Source organism: Diplotaxodon limnothrissa, linkage group LG7, assembly GCF_057381915.1.
Source record: "Diplotaxodon limnothrissa isolate DT_005_m linkage group LG7, D_limnothrissa_male_GT1.1, whole genome shotgun sequence".
Taxonomy (NCBI): Eukaryota; Metazoa; Chordata; class Actinopteri; order Cichliformes; family Cichlidae; genus Diplotaxodon; species Diplotaxodon limnothrissa.
The window spans coordinates 52123786-52149338 of record NC_140602.1 but is presented as its reverse complement, the minus strand read 5'-3'; the positions used below and the strand labels follow the sequence as shown (position 1 = coordinate 52149338).

Below are 25553 nucleotides of genomic sequence, written 5' to 3'. Positions count from 1 at the left end.
TTTTAAAGTATTATATCTTTGATACCTTTGCTCAGTTACTGTCTCCACCATTATTTTTTACAGACAATAGTGTAGCAAGCAACATCATGAAAGGTGATGCTTTATGTACAAATCTGATCAAAGCAGACTCTGATAAGACTTAGTGAAATGTAGTTTAGTAACAAAAATTGTGGAAATTAAAAGGACAAACGAGGTTAGAATATAATTAATACTGAAACTTTAAAATAATCTATAATTTTTTTTAAAAAGTACAAACATAAAGCAACCCAAGGATAAAATCTGTCAAGATCGATACGTCAAATATTAAAATAAATCGAGTAAATATACCAACAGAAGACAGAAATAAATAGCCAGTGTACACACTCAGGAGCTGTTTTCTGATATACACTCCCTTTTATGGGTTCTAGTCTTCCCATACATAAAAAACAGAACAAAAAAAACCCCCAAAACAATAAAAATTTAAAAGCATAAATATAAAAACATCTTTATCTTTCAGTCAAAAAAGCACATAAATAAATACAAAATTACTAAAATTGTTCTTGTCATTAGTATAAAAACTGAAAATAGAAAAAAGAACATGTTCAGTCTTGAAACAAGTTTTTTCTGTGTCTTTCATGGTGAACATTGGATATTTTTTATGTAGTCCACACAAGAGTTCAGTCCATTTTACAAGTTTTTACTTAAACTGGTCTGGGATTAGATTCATCTGCGAGTGGATACTTGTGGGAGGGCTGGAGATGCCCTCTGACCAATCAGACATGTTGGAATGTGGGGAAGAGCTGGACCATTGGTCAGGGGACCCAGGGGAGGGGGTTAAAAATGGGTGGTCAGGCACCTGTAGCTGGTGGCTAGGTGTGTTGTCCATTGGGCCTGAATAGCTGTGCTGAGATGGAGGGGTGAGAAACTGGGTGCCAAGAATCTGGGTCTCCTGCGGCATCACCGTGTGGATGGGCATGGTGCGGCCTGAGCAGTTGTTTTGCTGCATGTCAGATCCATTCAGCTCAACAGTTGGGAAACTCTGGTTGAGGGACTGAGTGGCTGTGGTGTTGTTAGAGTTCTGGTGCTGGAGCTGCCGCGAGTGAGCCTGTTGCATCATGTGAGCGGACGAGCCCAGATGGCTGGTTTGCAGATTCTGGTAGCCCATTATCTGAGACAGAGTGGCAGTACTGACACCATGCAGAGGACCCATCATGTTATGGGTTATCTGTGGTGGTTGGGTGAAGCTTCCTTGCTGGCCTATGCTTGAGTGCATCCTGGAGACCCAATCACACTGCCCCCCTCTGCTACCACCTATAGATGCTGCGCCCTGACTGTTGGGGCTGGACACAGGCAAATGGGAGAGACGGGGTGGGTTAGGATCAAAAGCCATGCAACTCAGATCCTTACCCATGTTCATCTGGCCAGGATGGGAATCTCCATTCCCCTGCAGGTGATTTAAAGACATTGGGGGCGATTGCTGAAAGGGGGAAGCCATGGGAGGCGAGGCAACATCGGAAAGGTAGCCATGGGGTGACTCGAGGGAATCAACTGGTGAGAGGACACCTGATGTGTCTAGCAAGTTACTCTTCCCATCCACTGACTTTTTCTTCTTCAGCCTATTATCTTTGCCGTTGTCCTTTCCTCCTTTTCCACCCGAGCTAGGCTTACGAATCTTCTTGCCCGAAACGTTTGGCTTGAGGTTGCTGAGATAGTCATTGGGGGAACAGAGAGGTGGGGAGAGGGTGGAGGTGCTTAAGGGTGCACTATGAAGCCCAGGACTCCGGACCACATTGTATTCATCCAGAAGACGCACAATGTCATGGTGCATGCGTTCCTGGGCAATATCTCTGGGCAGCTGGTCAAGATGATCGGTGATCTCGCGATTGGCAAAATGCTCCAGAAGAACTTTCGCTGTCTCATAGCTCCCTTCACGGGCTGCCAAGAAGAGCGGCGTTTCTTCCTATAAAGAAACCAAATATTGAGATTATCATTAGTTAAGGCAGGCCACAAAGTCAGTGTAAATGGGGATTTCTGCTTCAGCAGGAATTCTACACCACTGTAACTACAAACCTCTCTGAAGCCCCACGGCATAATCTGATTTGTACCTCACTAGAAATGTAACTACACATCGCAGTGATGCAGCCCATAACTTTTGTGATTGGCCGGTTCAGTTGATTCCAACTATGCATTTACGGCTGCTTTTTTTCCTCTGTTTTTTAATTTATCAGTGTGAGAATAACAATTACTGAATAAGTATAAGGAATAATAATGATATATTAATGTATCACAGATGCTCAGATTTTTAGCAATGTGACTTTTATATATCCTGCATTTAATTGGGTAAAACCATTGACATTTAAAAATTGTTTTTCATGAGAGATCTGGCCAAGAGGACAGCAGAAATTACAACGAATATAACATTAAATTTATAACAAAACAGGCATTTCTTTTTTTTTTTTTTTGGGCACACCACCACCAATGATGTTGGCCACTTACGTAGGTTGCAACAACAATTGACTGTAGACGTCTAGACAGCAGCTGATAACAGTTTTTTTTGTTTTGTTGTTGATCTAACTAACAAATCTCAAACAGGACTTTTATACAGTGTTTAAGCTGCTTAAGATTGCCTACCTTTGCTGCATCTCTAAGCTGCTTTTCACCGCATCTCATGTTTTTTATGTGTATGACTTATTATACCTGTTGTTCTTATCAAGGATATACAAGTACATGTTCTAGCAGGGAGATATGCTCTCCTGGGTGGAAATACCCACTTCTCATTAAACAACACTTCATACACTAGATAATCACTGTAAATGTAAGGACAAAGGCTTGTGGAAAACCTCCATTAAATGCATATCATTTCACATACCTTATTATCTTGCATATCTTTGTTGGCACCATTTTTCAGCAGTACCACAGCAGCCTCCACATTGTTTACAGCTGCAGCCCAGTGCAGAGCAGATTTACCTGCAGAGAGTGCAAATTCGGGGTTTATTATCATGACCCCTAGCACAATAAGCCATTTGTGAAAACTGTAGAGATTGTAGTTTGATAAAACTTTAGCTACCAGATTCATCAGTGGCATTAGCATCGGCGTGACAGTTGATAAGTTCTTCAACCATGCCCTCAACTGCTAAACGGGCCGCCAGAATCAATGGTGTTGTTCCATCGTGCATGCGGGCGTCAAGATCAGTAGCACGGTTTCGGATTAAAATCTGCAAGGACACAAGATGTTTTCTGTTAAATTAATTTAAACTGTTGGGTCAAACTGGGACAAACATTGTCCTGAAAATAAAATCCTGAGGGGATTTCCAGGGCATTTACCTGGAACACTCCCTGTGCATCTGCTGCCACGGCTGCATGAAGCGGTGTGCGACCCATGTTGTCCTGAACGTTGGCATCTGCGCTGGATTCCAAGAGGCGTTTGGCAGCATCTGAGCGGGCATAGCGGGCAGCCAGGTGGAGGGCAGTCTCGCCTGTACGGTCAGTCTGGTTATGGAGGTTGGCGCCCTGGTAAATAAAGTCAGAGATTATTTCTGCCGATGGATCCTCTTCCTCTTCACTGTTGCCATTCTCCAGTCCTCCACCGCTGCAGGAGGCGATCATCAAGGGAGTAAAACCATCTGAAAAGAAGGGGGAGTGGATCAGTGAGTATATAGGCATCTTCAGTCAGTTGTAATTCAAAAGATAATTTATGTTTTATTCGTTTGTGACACCCTGACAGAGAAATTGTGAGTTTTCCAGTTACACACCTGGTCCTCTGACATTGACATCCATGCATCCATTCTCTATGTCTCCCTGAGGAGGTGTAGGAGCAATGGATTCAATCCGCAGGTCCGCTGCATCCAGATGTTGCTGTGTCCATTTCCTATGATCTGTATGATCACCCAAATCCAACATGGCCTGTTCCTCAAACTGAAAGACACACCAGTTAGTGTCAGTGTTAGTATCAGAGATGATAAAATTTAGAATGGACAGCTTTGGTGCAAAGGAAAACTCTTCTTACCCTGAAGCGTTTGCACTCCGGATCCTCGTCCTCCCATTCATTTTGATTGTCATCCATGAGGTTCATGTCCGAGTGTTTCATTGGCCTATTGAAAAGAGGTTGCAGATTAGAGCACCTACAGCAAAGCAAATACAAGTCAAGGAAATATAGTGACCCACTGCCAGTGCCAATAACCTTCACATTCCACTTTCAGAGTGCACTTACTTTAAGCCAACAGAATCCTCTCCCAGTGGCTCGCTGCGTTTCTTTTTGCTTGGCTCCGATGCTTTGAATCCTTCAGGAAACCAGAGCTGGCCGTGCTCTCGTCGCCGCTTACGGGACACCAGAACACCCAGACAGATGAAACCCAGAGCAGCCAAACCGAGGAAGATTATATACATGGGGTAGAGCTCTGAATCAGAGGGAGTGGGTCTCACACCTGGAATGATTGTTTAAAATAAAATTATTTTACATGACTGAAATGCATTGTGTTTGTGTATGCATATATGTGTATATGTATGGAAAATCTTATGGCTGAAACTGAGACACGTACTTGTGACAGCTTCAATGTAGGGAACATTGAGATTCCCACTGGTGGCCAGTGCTCCAAGGAATGCAGCTACATCTGTGGCACTCTGGAAGCATTCAGTAGACTGCTGGTAACACTGACGGTTGTCAATCTCCAGGTACACCACAGACCTATGAGCAGAGATAGATAGTCACATTAGCATTAACCTTTTTTAGCCTTTTTGTGATGTGAATACAAATCAGTGTAATTATTTAGTGATTAAATGTTAAACATAGCTAAAACTCTCTATGTTGTGCCCTACCCTTTGATTTGCAAAGGATCCAACTCTCTGCGTTTCCGGGAGCTGACGATGGATGACACACCCTCTTTAACTTGATCCAAAACACTGGCTGGCATCGAAGCCCAGTCAGGCCACCCATCTGCAGAGCGCTTCAGCACATTATGCTTAACAAGGTCTTGCTCATTGCCATAGTAAGGGAAGATCATGGGTTCTCCTTTGGCGTCACGGCGGAACACCACATTAGTGTGAAGGACACTGCTGAGCTCTCTGAGGAAGGCTGAAGAGCGGTTCTTAAGCTCATCTGGTGGGATGTGGACCACAAGAACTAAATGTCCATCAGCCAGTTTCTCTGGCATGTTGTTGGCACAGTCCAGTCCATCCCATTCACATTCTGCGTTGTTGCAGCCCTGGTCACAGTGACCATCAGCATAGTGGTCTTTACAATACTGATCATATAGAGGGCTGAAAAACAAAATAAGACTGGGTTAATATTCTGATACCGCCCCACAAATCTTAAAAAAAAACACCCAAGACATTTCTGTGACACTTACTTGCATTGTCCTTCTTGTCCTTGGCAATCAAAACCATCATAGAGACACCCAGGGCTATTACACTGCCCATCACACTTCCCATCATTGAAGTATCGCCAACACTGTAAAGCAGAGGAGCAGTTTTGCCACGGATCATCAAAATTAAGCGAACAGTCTCCTCCATCCCAGCCGCAGGCGTGGTTGTTGCACACTGAGTTGCAGATGTGGTTTCCTGCAAACTCGTCACACTGTGGAATCTCGCAGCTCATCTCCACCTCCGGAGGTGGGGTGATGTCCCGGCCAAACCCGCCAACGAACGAGTAGTCAAGTATATGGCAGAGCAGACCATTGAAGTTGCTGGGGCAGCTACACTGGAAAAACGGAGGGTCTGGAGTTATCTGACAAGTGCCACCATTGTAACAGGGGTTCGAGATGCAGAGGCTGTCAGTCGGAGTTTGGCACTCAGGCCCGGTGAAGGTTGAAGGACACAGGCAGCGTGGACTTAGGTGGCCTGACACACACGTGCCACCATTCCTGCAATTCAGACTCCCACAGGCACGAGAGTCATACTCGCAGGTGGAGCCAGTGAAACCCTACAGGGGCAGAAATGACACAGACTTTATGATTAGTGTGCTATGCTTTGGTTTAAAAGGACTTTTTAAGTGCTAACATTTAAGTAGACGCTATAATGTTTTACTCACAGGTGGACATTTGCAGACAAAACCATGAGGTGTGTTACTGGCAACAGCACATGTCCCCCCATTTCTGCAAGGTCGCCCTTTGCAGCCATCAAATACCTTGTCACAACGCTGGCCTGTGGCACAGAAGCAAAAAGCATGTGTCAGCTACTCTTAGAAAACATTTAGACTTTTGCTGTACTTTTGCTGCTGATCCACATTCAGTACCTGTATACCCAGTGCGGCATTCACACCGGTAGCTGTTGGTGAGTTGGATGCAGTTGTAGGAGCCTCTGGGGTCACAAGGATCTGACAAACACTCATTGACGTCCCCTTCACAGCGCTCACCTACATAACCCGGTGGGCACACACACTGGTAGCCTCCAATGCGGTCCACACACTTGCCATTGTTAAAGCACTTGGGCTCATTAGTGAGTGGGTCTCTGAAGGGGTTGCAGTCATCTAAGTTAATCTCGCAGTGGACACCTACGGGAAACAGATAAGTTGGGTTACACACCATGGATACCTAGGTATTCATTTATCAAGTATATTTTTTGGAATGTGTGTATGCACATATGCTAAACTATAAGATACCTTGTGTTCCTCTGGGACACGAGCACTTGTATGTGTTGATTAGGTCGATGCAGGTCCCTCCATTTTGGCAGGGCTGAGACTGACATTCATTGATCTCTTTTGAGCAGTTCACACCATGGTAGCCAGGGACACACTGACAATAAAAGATATTCAAGCATATTTTGTTATTTAAATGAGAAACAAGTTTAGAGGGTTACCAGAAATAAACAGCCTCTTGATGTATCTATTATATCATATTTCAGAGTGACTATTAAATCCATATCAGCTGCAATCCCTTCAGAACAGTTTGTCTTAATGCCAACCAATCACTTGGTGGCTCAGCTGATTCCCATATGCATCTGCAAATCACTTTGCAACCCACCTCTATCCCAGCTCCTCATTTAATGCTCTAACTGACTTAATCACTGTTATAACGGTTGTATTCTCTGCTACTGCTCTCACTGCTCCCTGCTTTCCATGCATGTTCATGAAGGGGTTGGGAGGTGCCTTACGAGTACCACATATATAGGAAGTTCCCAGAAAAGAGTCATAGCACCAAATATAAATCAGTGTCCTGGTGACAATGGTTTATCAAGCTGGCTTAGCTGACAGAGTCCTGTCCAGGACTTTATTTAAGATAACTTAAATAAATCAATTCATCTTTAAATTACTCATATATCCTTTTACCTCACAACTGTAGCCTCCTAGATAATCAGTGCAGGTGGCTCCATTTTGGCAAGGGTTGGGTGAGCACTCGTCCACCTGTTCCTGGCAGTAACTGCCAGTGTAGCCAGCTTGGCAGCGGCAATAATGCGTGTTTCCAGCATCCAGACACTGGCCTGAATTCCGGCACAAGTGAGCCACGTCAACACCTACAATCAAAGACAAACGAGGAGTTTCAGAATGTACAAACTGCCCACCAGACTATAGCAAATTTACTATCAAAAGCTTCACCTTATAATCGAAATGAGCGTACCTTGCTGTTTAGCTGCCACCTCACAGGAAACACTTGGGATGTCACAGTAGAGGCCAGTCCATCCAGTCTGACACTGGCAGGTGTAGGAGGCACCTTGCTGCCAACACGAACCTCCATTTTTGCAGGGAGCAGAGTCACACCAGCGCACAAGATTCTAATTTAGGATAAAAAAGAGAGAAGGTACTTAGATGTAGTAAAGAAGCCTAGGCATGTGATAAGACAAAGATAAGAGTATTTCTCCCTACCTGACAATTGATCCCTGTGTAGCCATGAGGACAGGTGCATTTGTAGGTCCCATAACTGTCAAGACAAGTGCCTCCATTGAGGCATGGCTTGGAGTCACACTCATTGATATCATATTGACAATAGCTCCCTGTGAATCCGGGTAAGCACAGGCAGGTGAAAGTGTTGATTCCATCCACACAGGTGCCACCATTAAAGCAAGAACTATTGAAACAAGAAAATAGGAAATGTTAAATCCCTTACTTTCCTCTGGGTCAGTTCATCAGAACAGTTTAATAATAACAGATTGTAGTGAGGGGAGCTACCTGTCAGTGCAGTCGTTTGTGTTGATCTCACAGTTGATACCGCTGAAGCCAGGTGGGCAGGTGCAGGTGTAGCTGTTCACACAATCGGTGCAGTTGGCCCCGTTCCTGCACGGGTTGCTCTCGCACTCATTTATGTCCTGCTCGCATCTGCCACCACGAAACCCGGGCGGACAGGTGCATGTGAAACTGTTGATGCCATCGCGGCACAGGCCACCATTACTGCAGGGATCTGAAATGCAAGAAAAGGAAGTATGATTGCCACTTTTGTTTTAAGTCAAACACAAAGTGGGAACTTAAAAGGCTTTAGATTTGCTTCTTACTTGGTTTGCAGTCATCGATGTCTGTCTCACACTTCTGGCCAGAGTAACCCGGCTGGCACTTGCACTGGTAACCTCCCATGGTGTTGAGGCAAAGGGCGCCATTGCGGCATGGGCTCTTCACACATTCGTTGATATCGATCTCACATGTTTGACCTGAAGGGGAAAACAAAAAAAAATGTATTGTACTGTTGGGTAATTATATACTAACTGACTACACACACATTCAGCCAAACAATCAAAAAAAAAGAAAAACACTAGCTGGAAAAATGTATACCTTGCCATCCTTCAGGGCAGATGCAGGAGAAGCTTTGATAATCTTCCGACTCCTTACATATTCCACCATTTTTACATGGCCTGGAACTGCAGGGGGCCAGTAGAGTCTCACAATTTTCCCCTGGTATGACCAAAAAAACCAACATTGATTGAATCACTCTGGCATTACATAGGAGCTCCTTTGAGTACCTAACTGCATGTAATAAAATAAGCACCACAGTTTCAGTGACTGCAAAACACAATTTCAAAAGCAACACAATTTTTTTTAAATTCCAGTTTCCATTCCACTTCCTTATTCATTTCCATGACATCTTAGCCAAACAGGAAAGGCCTTCCTGTTTCCTGCTATTGTTTGTTCATAGACAGGAAACAGGACATGGCGGAAGTGGGACTAGTGCTCGGAGCAGTGTCCGGGTCTCTGCGTTACATTAGCCACAACGGCCTGTTATTCCAAAAAGCACACACACACACACGCTATTATCCCAGCAAAACAGACGAGCAGATCTTTCCACACAGAGACGTCAAAAACCAGACATCCCTGTCAGTAGCCGCTGGGTGATGTTTTCAAAAACAACACGGAATATAACAATCTAATCCTTTTTCAGTGGAAACTTGGAAGATTGTGTTCATGCTATCAGACCTGTGCAAACAGCTAAAAGCAGGTGCTAGTTAAATGAACAATCCAGTTAGCAGTTGTAATTCTCACAGTGGGAGATAAGCAGTTACATGTCGTACCGGTGTAAGGAAGCAAACAATTGCACTTGTATCCAGCCACATCATCGATGCAAGTGCCCTGGTTGAGGCAGGGGTTGGAGGCGCACTCATTGATGTTAGTTTGGCAATTAGGACCTACAGCAGTTGGAATTAGAGAACACACTTTGGTTAGATGTTGGCCAACAAGGCTCTCCTCATTCAATCTGTGCGCGAATAAAAAAGAAAAGTGCAGGTAGGGCCAAACACTGACCTGTGAAGCCAACTCGGCACGTGCAGTGGTATCCGCTGGTCATATCCTTGCAGGTTCCTCCGTTCATGCATGGGTTGGACTCACATTCATTGTTATTGATGTCGCAATTTTGGCCGCTCCAGCCAGAGTCACAGGTACATTTGTATCTTTAGTAGAAAGGCTTGTTCAGTAATTGATATATATAGAAATATATATGTGTGTGTGTGTGTACTTTTTTTTCCTCATACAACCTGGATCCCTACTCACCCATTAAGAAGGTCCTGGCATCTGCCATGTATGCAGGGGTTGCTGCTACACTCGTCAACCTCGGACAAACAGGTGGCATCATTGTATCCCTCTGGGCACAGGCAGGTGAAGCTATTGATGCCATCCACACATGTGCCTCCATTGTGACAGGGATTGATGGCACAGTCGTCAATGTTGATGTTACACATTGCTCCTGTAAGACAGTAAATCTGGTTTTAAGAACAGTGTCACAAACGTTTCTTTTGGATGAACTGAAGTGATCAATAACTAAGCTGGCCATTATCGAAGCCAAACAGCTGGATACTCCCATGTGATATAATTTAAGGCCTTACAGTTTGCTCACTGAGATAATCTGTGCAGGGTTTTTTTTGCATATGAAAAACAAAAAGACAAACTCCCTCAATATTCAACAAATACAATGTGTACCAAGCCTGGTGGCCCCTGGAGGCTCTTTTACCTCTCCTACATTGATTGAATAGGGCCCTGTTGAATAGGCAGAAGGAGCCCTTCAGCTGAATCACAGAGAGGGGGGAGCACACACACACACACACACACACACACACACACACACACACACACACACACACACACACACACCACCCCCATCCAGGAGACCTAACCTCACCCAGGGCTGTTTACAGGGACAGAAGGCCAGACTTATTTCACACATGGCTGAGTAACAATTAACCCCACCCCCCTTTCTGATCTTGTACCCGGCTCCCTCCTCCTATGCTCTTCATCAGTCAGGAGAGGAGGGCCCAACTGCCTGATCTTCAGTTACAATAGCCCTCTGTCCCTCTGTGTCTCAGTCCTGCCGTGCCCTCTACACTCAGCACAAAAAGTTGTTTTTTTTTTTGGGGGGGGGGGGGGGGGGGGGGGGGGGGGGAGGCAGCCTTCACATCCACACACACACACACACACACACACATTCCCCCTAACCACACATCCATCCCTGGTTTTAGCACAATCACATAACCACTACCAGTCAGAACCGGATCCATGTGACCTGCCTGGTCTATTTCTTAAAGAGTGCCTGTCACCAAAGTTCTGTATTTTAGTGCATTACAGGTTGGCTTGCTTAGTAAATCAAGTGTTAACTGGCTTGTTGTGCAGACACACTAATAATCATCAGATATGTGATTAAAGGACAGCCTCTCTTTTCCTTTCAAAGTATCAGTTTACAGAGTCTTTGCAAGCTCAACGTCACAATCTTTTCAGACGGGAAACAAAGTCAGTGCTTTGTGTGTGCTGTGTGCATGTATCAGGCTGTGTTCCCTTTCTCTTCTCCTCCGTCCCACATAGGCAACATGACACCATTGTTCCACAGGAATGGGTCCGTCAGCCACCTGTTCTACCTGCCCCTCCCAAAGCTCAGGTGACCACCCCCCTGCACCTGTAAACTCCACCCAGCGCTCACCTGTGTAACCGGGCTCGCATGCACATTCATAGCCATTTATTTTGTCGATGCACTTCCCGTAGTCACAGGGCTTGCTCTTGCAGTCATCCAGGTTCACTTCACAATTGAAACCTGTAGATCAGAATATACATAAGGGGCAGAAAAAAGGTGAAGAAAGTGCAGGCATATTTCACTGGAAGAATTTCAAAGTTGTATAATATTAAAGTCTCACCCGCAGTGCCTTGTGGGCAGGAACAGATGTATGTATTCTCCCTGTCCTGGCAAATGCCGCCGTTCTTACAGGGCTGGCTTAGACACTCGTTGATGTTAGTTTCACACAAGCGGCCAGTGTAGCCTGGGCGGCACTGACAGGTGAAGGAAGCCAGGCCATCCCTGCAGGTGCCATAGTGGCAGGGATTGGAGTAGCACTCATTGATGTCAATCTCACAGTGCTGCCCTGTGTATCCTGTAATGTAGGAGAACAGCTTTAACACCCGCAACTTTTTTCTAAGAAAGACAAACAAGATTACGCAATAAATTAGAAGAAAGGATTAGTCTGGTGTACCTTCAGCACATTCACAGGTGTACTTGTTGGGTCCATCGGTGCATTTAGCTCCATTCTTGCAGGGTGTGCTGGCACACTCGTCAACGTCCACCTGACAGAGACTCCCTGAAAAGCCTGCAGATGCATTTTTTTAAAACAGAGAATTAAACTTCTTTCAATATTGAGAGGAAATATATTTGCAGAAATGCAGAAAATTGCTGAAATTTGCATCTAAAAAAGGCCACGTGGTGCTGAAAGTCCTAACAAATCATTCCACAACACTCCCTTCACCCCTCCTTTTTCGGGCTCTTACTGTGCAGTGAAATCTTTCTTTCAAACCACATCACAATAGTCCACAGCTTACCAGCTAAAAACCAAACCCTACCCCCCCAATTCTGGCGCTAAGCTCTTACACAAACTCTCCAGCCCGCCAAATATGCTAATGTTTCTGCAGCCCTGTCTGTTCTGTCCAGCACACTCGTAAATGCTTCACTGACACTATTAGAAGAAGTAAATCATTTACGTTCAATCGGGGGACTGCATGCACGGCACTCATTGACAGATAGTTAATAATCCACCCTCTTTTCTTAGCTCCCATTGTCTTGCCAAAAAAAGGGAGGGTTAAAATGATACCATGGAAGCTATTTTTGTGGCTGTTTTTACTGTAGTAATCAGATTATTTCTCACCTTTGGGGCACTCGCAGTGGAAGGAGTTGATCTTGTCAATGCACTTGCCATTGTTGAGACAAGGTTGGCTGGCACACTCATCTGTGTTGATGTGGCAGAACACACCCTCATATCCTGAAATGGGAGTTATAGGTCAGGTCACGTTTCTTTTCTTACCACAAAGTAAAGGAAAAAAACATGTCAAAAGAAAAGTAGTCTTCTTGTATTACAAACCGATGCTTTACCTGGCATGCAGATGCAGTGGAACCCTCCGATCTGGTCCAGGCAGGTGGCATCATTGTGGCAAGGATTAGACATGCATTCGTTGACATCCATCTCACAACGAGGCCCTTCATACCCTTGGAGGCACTTGCACTGGAAGGAGCCCTTTGTGTTGAGGCAGCGACCGCCATGCTCACAGGGGTTGGCACCTAAAACATTAAATATGCAAGTTGTAATAAATAAATGTAATAAATCAGTTCTGCGTGTTAACTGCAAAGAATCAGAATCATCAGAGGGTTGTAATCCAAACTAAAGGAGACAAACTGGTAGCTTAATAACATACCCAGAGAGCACTCATCGATATCCAGGTTGCAGGCCGATCCAGTGTAACCTGGGGGACAGGTGCATATTGCCTTGCCATTGACTGGGTTGGTGTCGCAGTTGGAGCCCTTCTGGCATGGGTTGCTGATGCAGGCATCATCAAGGTGGCACAACAGACCTGTAGCCATGGATGTATTACATTTTACTCTCTAAACATTAAGATCATGATATGTCTGCATAGCATTCACAGAGGGGTCACAAGAGCCATACCTGTGCGTCCATGGGGGCACTCGCAGAAGAATGAGGCCACGCGGTCGTGGCAGGTGGCACCGTGGTGACAAGCTGCACTGGCGCAGTCATCAATGTTCTCGCTGCAGTCGTCGCCGGTCCACCCATTTACACAGACGCAGTGATAGCCACCATGCGTGTCATGGCATGTCCCGCCATTCTGACATGCATTGGGCATCAGCTCGCACTCGTCCACATTTTCTGTGCAGTATTGACCTAAAAGAGAAAAAAAAAAGTTGGTATTTATTATCTTAAAATGTTATTGGATGATTTTTTTAAAGCCTTTAAGTGAAAGGTACCTGTGTAATGAGGTGGGCATCGGCAGTTGTAGGTGTTCACCCCGTCCACACAAACACCACCGTTCTGGCAGCTGTGGCCTGGACAGTCATCGATGTTGATCTCACAGTTGTGGCCTGTGAAGCCTGTTGGATTGGCGTGGGGTGAGAACAAACGAGTCAAAATGTAGAAAAGCTCTTGCGACACTTGATTGCGGGTAATAATCAGACCTTTCCTTCCTGCATAAAAATAGATATACAAGCTCGTGGCAGAGCACAGCCTGTCCCCTCTGTTAACATCAAAGGCTTGTGTGGGTGTTTTATAGGCACAATAGCTCCGCTTAACAATCAACCCACAGCTCCACAGGTGCCTGTACTGGTGCGCTATCTAAACGCATTCCAGCAAAGACACCCGCAACTGGCACGCAGCGTGACTTAAAACTTCGACACACAACATCAGTTATTCATCCGCATGTCCAAACAACGGGCTCTGTGCTGACCACATAATGAGACAAAAACACAGGCAAGTTAAAGCTTGATCCAACCACCCTTTTATTTTAACTGATGTGGTGTGCTAGGGATAAGGAGGTAATACTTTCCCTAAGAGTCCGCAATGTACACTGCTACTACTCCAAAGTAAGATTGTGACCTTTGGAACTAACTGTGACCTTCTATGAAAAATTATACAGTACTTTCTAATAAAAATTAGAAAGCATGGTATGAATAATTTAAACATAAGTACTGTATAGGTTTGATGCAAAATCCCTAATTGTTTTTTCTCCTCTTTATTTCCCCACATCTACACGTATGTATTGTGTGTGCACTTTCTACACATCTGGTGTCCTGACTCTTAACAGCAGTTACCACAACATTGAGCAATAAATGTGGCAGACAGGCTGGCAGTGTTGATGTGAAAAACAAGCTATTTTTGCGAGTCTGTGATCTCGTGAATAGGGTGTGTAAATCTATAGGTTTGTGTGCATGTGGGTTTCTCTGCCATTGTAGGGGCTCGCTACCGATTATCAGAAGGAAACGTCTGTGCAACTGCATCCTGCCTGTGCAGGCTGGCAGAGAGAGAGGGGAAGAGCGGTGATTCCAGATTACTCCACTCCACCCAATCAGATTTTACTACAACAACAGGCTGGTTTGTAGGTCAACTGATGTAACAGGAAAAACAATTGTGTGTTTTGTTACCACACTAACCATCCACAACTCCACGTGGCAGCTACCATTACTCTGTAAATTCATGTTTGTGCCATACCTGGAAGACAGCTACAGTCGTAAGCGGTGTCCCCCTTCTGGACGCAAGTGCCTCCATTCTGGCATGGTGACGGGCTGCATGGCAGATAGGGGTTCTCGCAGTGCTGGCCTGTGTACTCTTGAGGACAACGGCAGTGATACGAGCCCACCTCATTCACGCATACGCCGCCATTGAGACAGGGAGAGGGAGTCTGGGCACACTCGTTTACATCCTGCTTGCAGGTTTGACCAGTAAAAGCGCGTGGGCATTTGCAGATGTAGGTGGATTCTAAGGCTGAGCACAGGCCACCATTTGCACATGGATTGGAAGCACACGGGTTGGCAGCCTGGCAGGTTTTACCTGGAAAGTAACATAGTAAAAGTGAAATAATCATAAAAAGGGCTTAAAAGAGGGGCAAAAGATTTGTAGTCACAAAACAAGTTTTGAACATTTCCATACATACCAGACCATCCAGGTGGACAGTCGCAGCGGTAGGCATTGAGGGCAATGAGATGGCATGTTCCTCCATTGCGACAGGGGGAGCTCATACAGGCGTGGTTGGTGGGGGTCAGGCACAGTCGGTCAGTGAAACCCAGGCGGCACACGCAGCGGAAATCGAACGTGTTGCTATGGGAAACAGCGCGGCATTCGCCACCGTTGCGGCATGGCGAAGGACTGCAGGGATTTGGATACTGGCACCGGCTGCCTATGTAGTCACTGGGACACCTGGGAACAGACAGCGAAGAGAGGGAGCAGCAATGATTAGAAAAGCATGACTTTTTTTTTAGCATGGGAACAATTATCTAAACAAAAGGGGAGTAAAATGAGGGGTTTGACGTGTAAGGGGGAGGTGTAGAAGGGAACTAAAAGTTTCCCGCCCAACAAAGTCCCACTGCAGTGTGACAGGGATAACATGTTGTTCTAATACGTCTCTCTGGATTAGCTTCCCTCAGAACCTTGAAAATACATTCTGCCGGGACAACAGACGCCACAAAATAGTCTAGCAGTCTAACAGCCTGTTCCCATCTACCTTTCGTCCCCATGCTGTCCATACTCATCCACAATGACCGTAGAGATCAAGGGGAATGTGCCGCTCATGGATGACTGATATGAAGCTCTGCATTCAGGCCCTAAGCCTGCTTCCCTCCTATCCAGACCAAGGACTGTTACTGCTAAGTCACACAGCTCAAAGTGGCTGATTAGTTGAACAAATTCTCTCATAAATTTCACAAAGATGGGTTCTGCCCACTGTGGTTACAGGGTGTTTGTAAAAAAAAAGAAAAGAAAAAATCAATACATTTTGACCAAAGAGTACAAGAAATTGACTGTTTTAGCATTGTGCTAATGAAATGCACAGACATTATTTGATATGCAGCCCGTACATAACACTGCAGTCCCATCTGTCACGTGAGGGAGCATTTAAAGTCACCAGAAAAGTGTTTACATTTGAATTGGGAGGCTTGTGTGACTGTGTGTAGCTGTGACCTGAGTGTGTGAGTGGTTATGTGTAAAGGAGGGCATCTGTTGGCCTCCTAGTATCTCCACAGGGAGCAGGTGTGCATGTTAATGAAGGCAGCTGTTGGTCAGGACTCCTTCTCCTCCCCCATCCTCGTGTCCCCTCCTCCTTTCCCCTTCCTCCTCCCCCTCCCTTCTGTCCCCTTCTCAGACAGGGGTGCTGACAAAGCCAACCTCTCCTCCGGGGACATAAAGAACCCATGTGAAGTCAGCTGTTGCAACTTCTGTGCCTCCAAACCACACGACTTATTCTTAATTCCTCTCTTACTTACCTGTTCCCTTTTTTTTTGTTTATTTCCCTTTTCACATAAAATATTTCCTTCTAGTTTTCTCTACTTTAGCTCTCATTCAGCTTACCATGGGGAATCATTTTTTCCTGTTAAAGGGACATTTTTCTTTTAAACTCGTAGCTGTTTCCCTTTTGCAGATTTCCCCTTGTGTTGCACCGGATTGTTCAAAACTCTATTGTTGACTTAGATAGGTGAGACCAACAGGGAGTTTTTAGCAGGGCCTCTACAGGGAGTCCAGACAGTTGTAATTGGCGCAAGATTGTAAAAGCATTTGAGGTGACTTTGAAGTCACCGGGAAAACACACTGAGTGAATTATAAAGGTAATTCACTGCTGAGGTACAAAAATCTCACCCACTATGATAAAAACGAGGTGTTAATAATGGTGTGTGTGTACCATCCTGTGTGTGTGTGTGTGTGTGTGTGTGTGTGTGTGTGTGTGTGTGTGTGTGTGTGGTTAACTCCCACGCAAACTGACTGTAATAGACCTTGTTTGTCCTGAAGTCAGAGATAAAGATCCACCCACACGCTGAAAAGACCAGCAGCACACACCACGGCAACAGGTCTCTCCCAGCGCTGCAATGTCCCCTCAGGCCAGAGCAGATGCTTCCCCGACCTCTGACCCTAAACACTTTTGTGACTGTGGGACAGCCCCTTTGCCTTCTCTTCCCTCTCTCCACTCTCCCTGCTGGGCCTGATCTACCATCTGTCACTCTGGGGGTGACTTTATGCTCTGACACAAAACGTGCCCAACTGTGCGCTGGAAATGCCACCGCTGTGGAAAATGTCATGTGAAATGACTGAGGGTGGCGTACAGTAATCAAAGGCATGTATAATGTTGTCAGTCTTGGTTTTTCCTTTCATGATACTTGACAACGTTCCAAGATCACCGACTATTTTTCTTCTCTCTTTTGATTTTCACTCGTCCTTTTGTCTTTATTACATATTTGTTTCTGCCCTTTCCTCCTCATTTGCTTTGTCTGGTTAGTTGATGTTCCCTTGAATGTGTCTCATCATTAGCCAAGATGTGACCCCTGGGGTCCACATCTGTTAGTAAGACCAAGAGCGGAGCAATGTAGCCCAGCTAGAGAAAATGAGAAATGCACTGGATTTGGAAGCCTCTCAAATCCCACTACAGCAATAAAATCCATGAGAGAGAAACACTGTTATATTAAAAGGGTGTATAATAGTCATACAAAGATTGTGCACTCTCAGGCTGTTGAACCTAAAAAGGGCTAAACTGCATAAAGTGTTTACTAAACATTGAATCATGCTCATTTGGTTTGGTAAAATGCGCATTATTGCTTGGAAATCAAACCACCTTCCTAAACAAAAAAATTACTCTCTACAAGTAACATATATCTTCAAAAAAGGGGATCTTAGAAGAATCATTGGACAATAATAAAGCGGTTTCTGTTCCACTCTCTAAAATCAGTGAAGTTGGTAGAGGCGGTCAGAATGAGAAGAATTTGGCACCTGTCTGAATAACAGCACAGCCTGACAGTGAGCTCACTTTCATTCATAAAAGTACGGTAAACAGCCGACGGCATAACTCTGATTCCCTGTGTGTGTGTGTGTGTGTCATGCACCTTGTTCTGCTGCACTCACTTATCAACGCTGTAAAAACATCCCAGCTCACGATCAAAACCAGGAAAAACACCTGCCTGCCATTCCACCTCTTGTGATGATTATCAGTGAAAGCCGATGGAGTAGTCTGGAGTCTATTACTTCAGATTACCATCAAGTCAGGTGGGCACAAGTGTGTTACCACAACATATTCATTCATCATTACTTGTTTGGTCGCTATAAAGGGTGACTCACATTCCAACCAGATAACATTCCCCCCCATGCACATGCAGTTACTAGAAATATCAAGACATGCACACATTTTCTGGCTAGAAGAGTTATTTCATTTGATAGCCTCTACTGCTAGATATGAACTTTCAACACCCACTAGAGTGACACAGGCCCTTATCGCTCTGCTCTGACAGCATTGCATCAGCATCTCCTGCTTTGAAGGTTTCCAGATCAGTCTCCAAAGTAGGTGTGAAAAAATATGCCTTTACATTATATATGCAATGCGTTCTCTTCTGGGAGTTCTATATCTGAAAATTGCACATCAACTGTAAGAAGATGGGACCTTTTTTTTCCCCCACCAGCCTCTTTCAGTACTATATCATGTGGCCCCTGGCATCTGGGGAATGGGCCCAACCAGGGGAGTGGCAGCATTAGAGCTTAAACCCCAAATAAAAAGGCAACACCAGCAGGCACCTTAAACCCACTAAGCACTTGTATGTCCCTGATTCAGGGAGCTGAGCTTTTATAGAGACCTTCCTGGTAATCCTATAGGAGGACAAAAGAAGAGCAGCATTCTTAGAGGAAGAGTGTAAAAATCATTTCAGGTTGTGACTGAGACGCATTATCGTCAATAAACAACACCATACAGCTCCCTTTACTAGCTACATCACATTAAGTGAAATTCTCTCGTCTGGTCTATTTCTGTCAGTGCAGTATTCGAGACATGTGGGGCGACAGTTGAGATGTTTATTCTTAACACTTATCTCTGACCAAAACGGCACCCATTTCAGCAAAGCAGCAATAACAGTGAGTCTGTCACGTAAAGGCCAGACCGAGGGCAACAACCTTTTAACCTGACTTTGCCCTCATTACAGTCTGACAAATGGAAACTAAATTTGACTCACACTATGCTTGTGCCCTCAAACTTTAAAGTTGCCTACATTAAAAAAGACTGCTGCAGCTTCGTGGGAAACAGGAAGCCCCAGACCTTGAGATAACCTCTTAATTCACAGAATCGCAACCGAGTACTTCCCCACTGCAGACACTCGTTGCTATTTCCGTGTCCAATATCGCCACAATTTACATAAACTCTCCGACTTCCCCTAAAGTTACTCAGTCATTTAATGTAAAGAGATTTGTCTTCAATCGAGGAAACAGCATTAAAGGTTTTAAAGCTGGTTCCCCCTTTGTTCCTTTTGAGTGTTTCGATTTTCTCTGGAGGTGTATGCTGTCACACACATTAAGACCATATTCTTGTTCCATTTTTAAAACCAGCATGGGAACCTTACTATCTCAGCCAATCAGTCAACCACACAGCTAGCTGTTATATTTCTTTTAGCTAAATCTAACCTTACTCTACCAAGCTGACTGCTGTGATTGTAGAATGAATTAAAGCTACCATCTTTAGAGGTTTTGACTCTTGTTGAATTTACAGTTGGTTGGGGTTAAAAATCACCTTAAAATCCTTCATTTGAATATCAGCTTGAGAAAAAGCAGATTCTAGTGAATGCAACATGAATAAAGAAGACAAATCTAATCCTTTTCCTGATTTCCTAAAGGTATGACGTAATATTGGGGGAGGGAGGAAGGGTGTAATGTTGTTCATCATTGTCGGCATGTGATTCGACTCTCGCACTCGTGAGAACTGTGCCGAAAAGAGGATTCAGATCTGTCTTAACCACTCAAAACTGTGCCACCATATGCTGCATAACCACAAAAGCAGAACATGATTCAGTGGTATCTCCGATAGTTGGTTCTGTGGGTTTGATGTGTTATAACCTGCTGACCTTCCCCTAAACATCACGTGAGGGCGACCGCACAATTTAGATGCCCTCAGCTGAACTCCACCACTGCTTTCCTTTTTCTTGTCGCAGTGCAGGCATCCCCTCCTTTCTAACTCAGCCGACTTTCCACCTATGTGTCAGCAGCACAAAATTTAAAAGCGAATTTGATGTGACACAGCATGGCACAAAAATATGGACCACTGCTGGAAGATTCTCTGCTACAGACACTTTACCCTGACCCCCCGAATCTCACAGTGTCCCCATGACTGATAGCTGCTTAGCTTGGCAAGGATGAATGATGAATGAGCGGGAAGCCAGGAGGAAGAGAGAGCGCGGGTGGGTGAAGTGATGCTCTTATCCTGTCTGTTTTTAATTGGACTGAGCAGAGATGAAGAACACAATAACAGCTTTGTGGGATCGGAGGGTGGAGAGAGTTTCTGTGTGAGAGCGTGCGCACACGTGCAGGGCGCTGTGTGTGACTGTGTGTGTGTGCAGAGCGTGCAGATTCACATATTGTGAATTGGTGCCCCTGGGCTACTCGCGTAGGTCCTTCAATAGCTCTCCCTTGTCCCCGCAGACCAGAGGAGAGCCTGCCATGATCACATGCCCCAGGGCAAACCAGGCCACCTCTGAGTTTCTTTCAAGAGGGGAGAAAAAATAAAGTGACGCCACAAGTAAAAATCACACATAAAGATGCTTTCAGAAAGGATCAGTTTCCAACTCAGACCAGATAAAAGTTGGTGTCTCATTACATTATATTAAAATTTACAGGAAGGCCAGCTCAAGGGAATATGTTTGCATATTAAAACGTCTCACCCAAAAACATCAATCCACACTCTAAACAAACAGCCCCACAAGCTGCCTCCCTGTCTATTCCCACTTGTTCGCCCTCAAATTTCTGCACTTTATTCCAATTAATCTCACTCTCTTGACATCCAATCCAATTACATTTCCCAGCCATCTGGCTTTCAAATGGAGATCACAAGCGGGTGAGGTGGGGGTGGTTGGGGGAGAGAGCCATTCAAAACGACGGAGAGAAGCCTTTTGGAGGAGGGGGAGGTATGGCAGGGGTTTGGTGTGTGTTGTGGTGTTTGGGGTGGCTGTGGCATGATGGGAAGCCCCACTCAGATTAGTCACACAGCATTATTCTGACTGCAGGACAATGGGTGACGGGCGGCGGGCGAGCCCCAGCTGTCGCCCATGAAAGAGCAGAAAAACAAGATTTAGGACTGGACGCGTCCTCTCACTTTGCCAGGTGAAGGGGGACTTGCATTCATTAAGGGGCTGATGAAGGGGGGGGGGGCTTTGTGTGTGTGTGTGTGTGTCCGGCCTCCCCTTTCTCATCTCCCCAGCACTCTGAGGCTGCTCTCTCTTTTCATTTCTGCACTCCTTTAAAGTCTTTTCTTTTCAGGGAATGTGTGCAGAGAGCAATGCAGCTCTCGGAGGGGTACAGGAGCACAGCAGCCCAGAGGCAACTTAAGGGCCTCTGGTTGCTGAGCAGAGAGACCGCTCAAAGGCTGGAATTAAAAGGGGGAATATGTGGCCTCTTTTTCTTCCCCACCCGTAAAGAAGTACCACGATTGCCCCACAGTGCACTACTACGACCATACAAGCTCCAAGTAACACACAAAAAAGATAGCTATGGTGTTTCCTCACTGCCTGCAGCAGCATCTTCATGTGTTGCTCTTAGGCTCCCTGTTACTTACTTGCATTCACCATTTCCGTTTGGGGTGGCTTCACATCTTCCTCCATTAAGGCATGCCTCGGTGGGTAGAGAGCATTTAAGACCTGTTGAATGCATAAACAAATATATAGATCAAAACATGTTTTACCCAGCACAGTTTCTCTGTGCACACAGGACGGAAATGAGCACACTGGGATTAATCGGGATTAAGCTGCAGGTGAAATCATGAGGGAATTATCCAGCAGTTAAGTTTTGTTTTTTGGGTTGTTTTTTTTTTTAACACAGCTTTATTAGCAAATTTTAATGCACACGCGTCGTGATTTTTAAATTGATTTGTTCCACAAGTGTCCGCAGGGGATATTGGGAAGCCTGTTCGTGGACACTGGTGAGGCGGTGAGGCTAGAAGCGCGTGGTGCGTGGCTTTTTTTCTTCTTTTTTTTTTAATTCAGGGGAGGGGGCTGCGGGGGGACGCACGCTTTTGCGGGGAGAGCGCAGCAGCTGCGGGGCTCAGATGCTGAACAAAAGAAATCGTGGTGCAGCACGAGCCATAAAACACCCTCCTCGGGTATTGTTTACCGGGCAGACGGGAATAACAGCACCTCCTCCTCCTCCTCCTCCACCCCCCGCCAACCCGGGACTCACAACACTCTCCCACACTTGTAGACAAAAGGTGCTTGCAACCCCCCCCCCCCCCCAAAAAAAAAAAAAAAAATCCGCGTCCCTCCGCACCAACTTCCATTATCTCATATTTTACATGAAAGTGGTCCAATAACAGCTTACAAATAGACCGTTTATTGTCTAAAACTCTAAATGTCGTTTTTTTTTTATAAAGCATTAAAAATATTTGTTGATAAAATTCTTGATATAAATTTAGAGTAAGAAAACAAATTAAATGTTGTGTTCAGTTAGTTAGCTTTTGATCGTGGTTCCAACATTGCTGCATCTACCGCATAAGCTCAGCTGATTTTAGTGTGACTGCTCTGCAATGAGCGGACAAAATAGCTCGCGACATCTTCATTTAGCGCACACCGGGGGAGCCAGCCAAGCGCACTGCAGCTTCTGGTTTCTTCACTTTCCCACGGCCAAGAGAAGCTGGAAAACTTTCATCGAGATTTATTTATGCAACTTTTTAATACTCCGATCATAATTATACAGCATGACATTTAAATCACTCAAATCAGTTTAATCGAGTGTCTTTCTCTTCCTCTTTATAATTCACAAACTTCTCTAAAGCCCACTTTAATTGTTGCGAATATCACAGATAAGTCTCGGTCATGCTCTGTGGCAATGCACGCTCAAAAATAAATAAAAATTGTTTACCTTGTGCGATGGCGATTGCTGGAATCAGAAATGTTAGTTTCACAAAGAAACGATACATTCCTCCTCTTCAACTTCACAAATGTTGTTGACTCCCGCGTTGGGTTCGCATAGATCCGCAGTTGATGAATCCAGGTGTTGTCTTGAAATAAATATCCAAGAAAAAAAAATATGAAGGTAAATCCAACAGCGAGAGATGGGTGAGAGAAAGTCTTCAGCTGGACTCAGTTCATAGATGTTAACCTGCTGCCTTCCGAGTTCTCAATGAAATCGGTGGGCAACTCTACAAGTTCCTCCCACTATTCCTCCACACCTCCCCTCCTCCCACACAGGACGAAATCACGCTTCCTCTCTGGGGGGAAGAAACAGTGTCCCTCTCAAAGTAAACTTGGTAATAGTAAACAGCAGCATTTTATAGGGATTTTTAACCATTTTCTTTGCTTCATTAAAGCTTGCATCTACTTCCTAGCCTGCCAAAGAAACATACTTAAATTTTCACTCATAATAAATTGAGACAATGAAAATCAAGATACAGGATAACCATTTAGTTACTAACATTAACCTTTAAAGACAGCCGAAATGGCATTCAACCATAACAGTAACAGAAATCAAATTATAATGTAATACCATTATAGTATAGTATAATATACCATATACTATATACTTGGTAACAACACATAATTAATGTCCAAATGTACATAAGAGTATACTGAGGTTGTAATGGCATATTTTTACAGTGTGGTGCTATTGCTTTGACTAATATATCAAGAAAAAAGATCTGAATGTTTCCCCAACACTCAGCAAACAACTACCTAAACAACTAAGCAAACAAAGAACACTCATTAAAAGAAATACTTACACTTGTAGCTTTCTACTTCCACAACCTTTATTTGACAGCTAAATTTGCCAGAAATATAAAAAAATAAAAATAAAATAAAAAAGGTAAATGTTTACAGCCTAGTCTTATAAACAATTTTTAAAAGTGATAGGTTTGCTTTAGGGGTGTTACACACAGAGCACCATGCAAAAGTCTCAAGCCACTCCAAATTTCTTTGCCAGGTAAAGGGGACATTGTTTGTTTGTTTGGAATTTGTGTGATTGTTTGCAGTGTGCAATACTGCAAATTGTACTGCAACTACAGCACCAGTATTGCAGCTGATACTGATACTTTTAACCTATAAACACATTTTATGTAGGAGAGAGCTGTGTGTCCTGAGTTACGAGATGAACCATCATCAAGCTGGTTTTTACTTTCCACAATAATTAGCTAACACGAATAAAACACACCTTTCAGCTTTTCATGTTTTTTGAAACTGGTTGTTTTGGAGACCTGGGATGCAAATGTGCCTGTCTTTAAAGTGCTTTGGGTTCACACATCTTTCAAATTGCATGTTTGAAGTATGTTTTTTACAATAATATCGATATTTAGATGGCTCCACTCATCTCTAACTTGTGTATTTCTAATGAACTTTAAATTCAACACTTGGTATGGCCGCCTTTATTCTTCAACACAGCCTGAACTCTCTTGTGCAAGCTTTCTAGTACCCTTGTATAAGTGTTAAGTGTTAAAAGTCACTTCTTTGTCACTTCTTTTCAGGTTGTAAACCATTACATTACATTTATCAGGAAAGAAATGATAAAAGATGCTTGATTGCAGGGCTAAAAAGTTAAAAGCCCATGTCACAAATGTTAGTGTCATGTTGACTGAGATCTGCGTTTTTAAGGCTATGACTAAATGAGCAATTTATCACCTTAAATAAATACTGATGTAACCATAAGTCTTGTGTTCAAACATGATTCATCAGGAGGTTGGAAATGCGTCAAACAGACACTTTTTGTCTTCCTAAAGACACAGTCAGATGACTTCAGCTCATTCAAATTGCTGCTGCCAGAGATTAAATGAGAACCAGGAGAAAAGAATGCTTTAGTTGTTTACACTGGCTCCCTTATACACACAAAATTTATAGAACAGGCTTCTTAATCACGCTGTAATAACAGGGCCATTAGATCCTGCACGAAGGAGTCAAGTAGCAGAAGTTTGGAAGCAAACAGGATGAACCTGCTTTTTCATATTGTAAACCACAGATGAAACCAACTGTGGCACTGATAATCTCAAATGCATCCCATCTTTAAACACCTTTCGTGCATTTTAAAACTTACTGCTGCACTGAAAGTGAATGACAACTCAATTTCTGTTTGTGTGTTTGTTTTGTGTGTACGTGTGTATTTCCTTTTCAATGCATGTGTTTCTTTTAATTACTTTAATCACAGTTATTTCTCTTAAGATGAATCGAAAATGAATAATTCAAATGGTTTTCCTTTTCTAAATAAGTATG

General features: G+C 44.2%; 1 protein-coding gene across 1 annotated transcript; it reads right to left on the bottom strand.

Moving 5' to 3' along the window:
- Nucleotides 1-676: 676 nt before the first annotated feature.
- Nucleotides 677-23349, bottom strand: notch1a (notch receptor 1a). The gene is made up of 34 exons (XM_085359904.1): nucleotides 23221-23349; nucleotides 21923-22004; nucleotides 15296-15558; nucleotides 14854-15192; nucleotides 13617-13739; nucleotides 13300-13533; nucleotides 13052-13207; nucleotides 12732-12917; nucleotides 12508-12621; nucleotides 11842-11955; nucleotides 11509-11742; nucleotides 11298-11408; nucleotides 9881-10073; nucleotides 9635-9780; nucleotides 9406-9519; nucleotides 8672-8791; nucleotides 8398-8550; nucleotides 8078-8306; nucleotides 7775-7976; nucleotides 7530-7683; nucleotides 7241-7425; nucleotides 6575-6707; nucleotides 6209-6466; nucleotides 6005-6117; nucleotides 5325-5896; nucleotides 4795-5235; nucleotides 4518-4663; nucleotides 4190-4403; nucleotides 3986-4070; nucleotides 3732-3894; nucleotides 3304-3602; nucleotides 3047-3194; nucleotides 2849-2946; nucleotides 677-1939 (listed from the first exon to the last, which is right to left on the bottom strand). The coding sequence occupies exons 1-34, from the start codon at nucleotides 23276-23278 to the stop codon at nucleotides 677-679; spliced, it is 7443 nt and encodes a 2480-aa protein (XP_085216030.1). The 5' UTR covers nucleotides 23279-23349.
- Between the last annotated feature and the right edge of the window lie 2204 nt (nucleotides 23350-25553).

Bases quoted from the DNA above. Each gene is read 5' to 3' on its own strand.
- notch1a (XM_085359904.1), bottom strand. From the start codon at position 23,278: ATGTATCGTTTCTTTGTGAAACTAACATTTCTGATTCCAGCAATCGCC. The intron at 13,740-14,853 runs GTATGGCACAAA...CCAATCCAACAG, and splicing joins CGACTGTAGCTGTCTTCCAG to GCTTCACAGGCCACAACTGT. The intron at 8,307-8,397 runs GTAAGAAGCAAA...CTTGCATTTCAG, and splicing joins CATCGATGACTGCAAACCAA to ATCCCTGCAGTAATGGTGGC.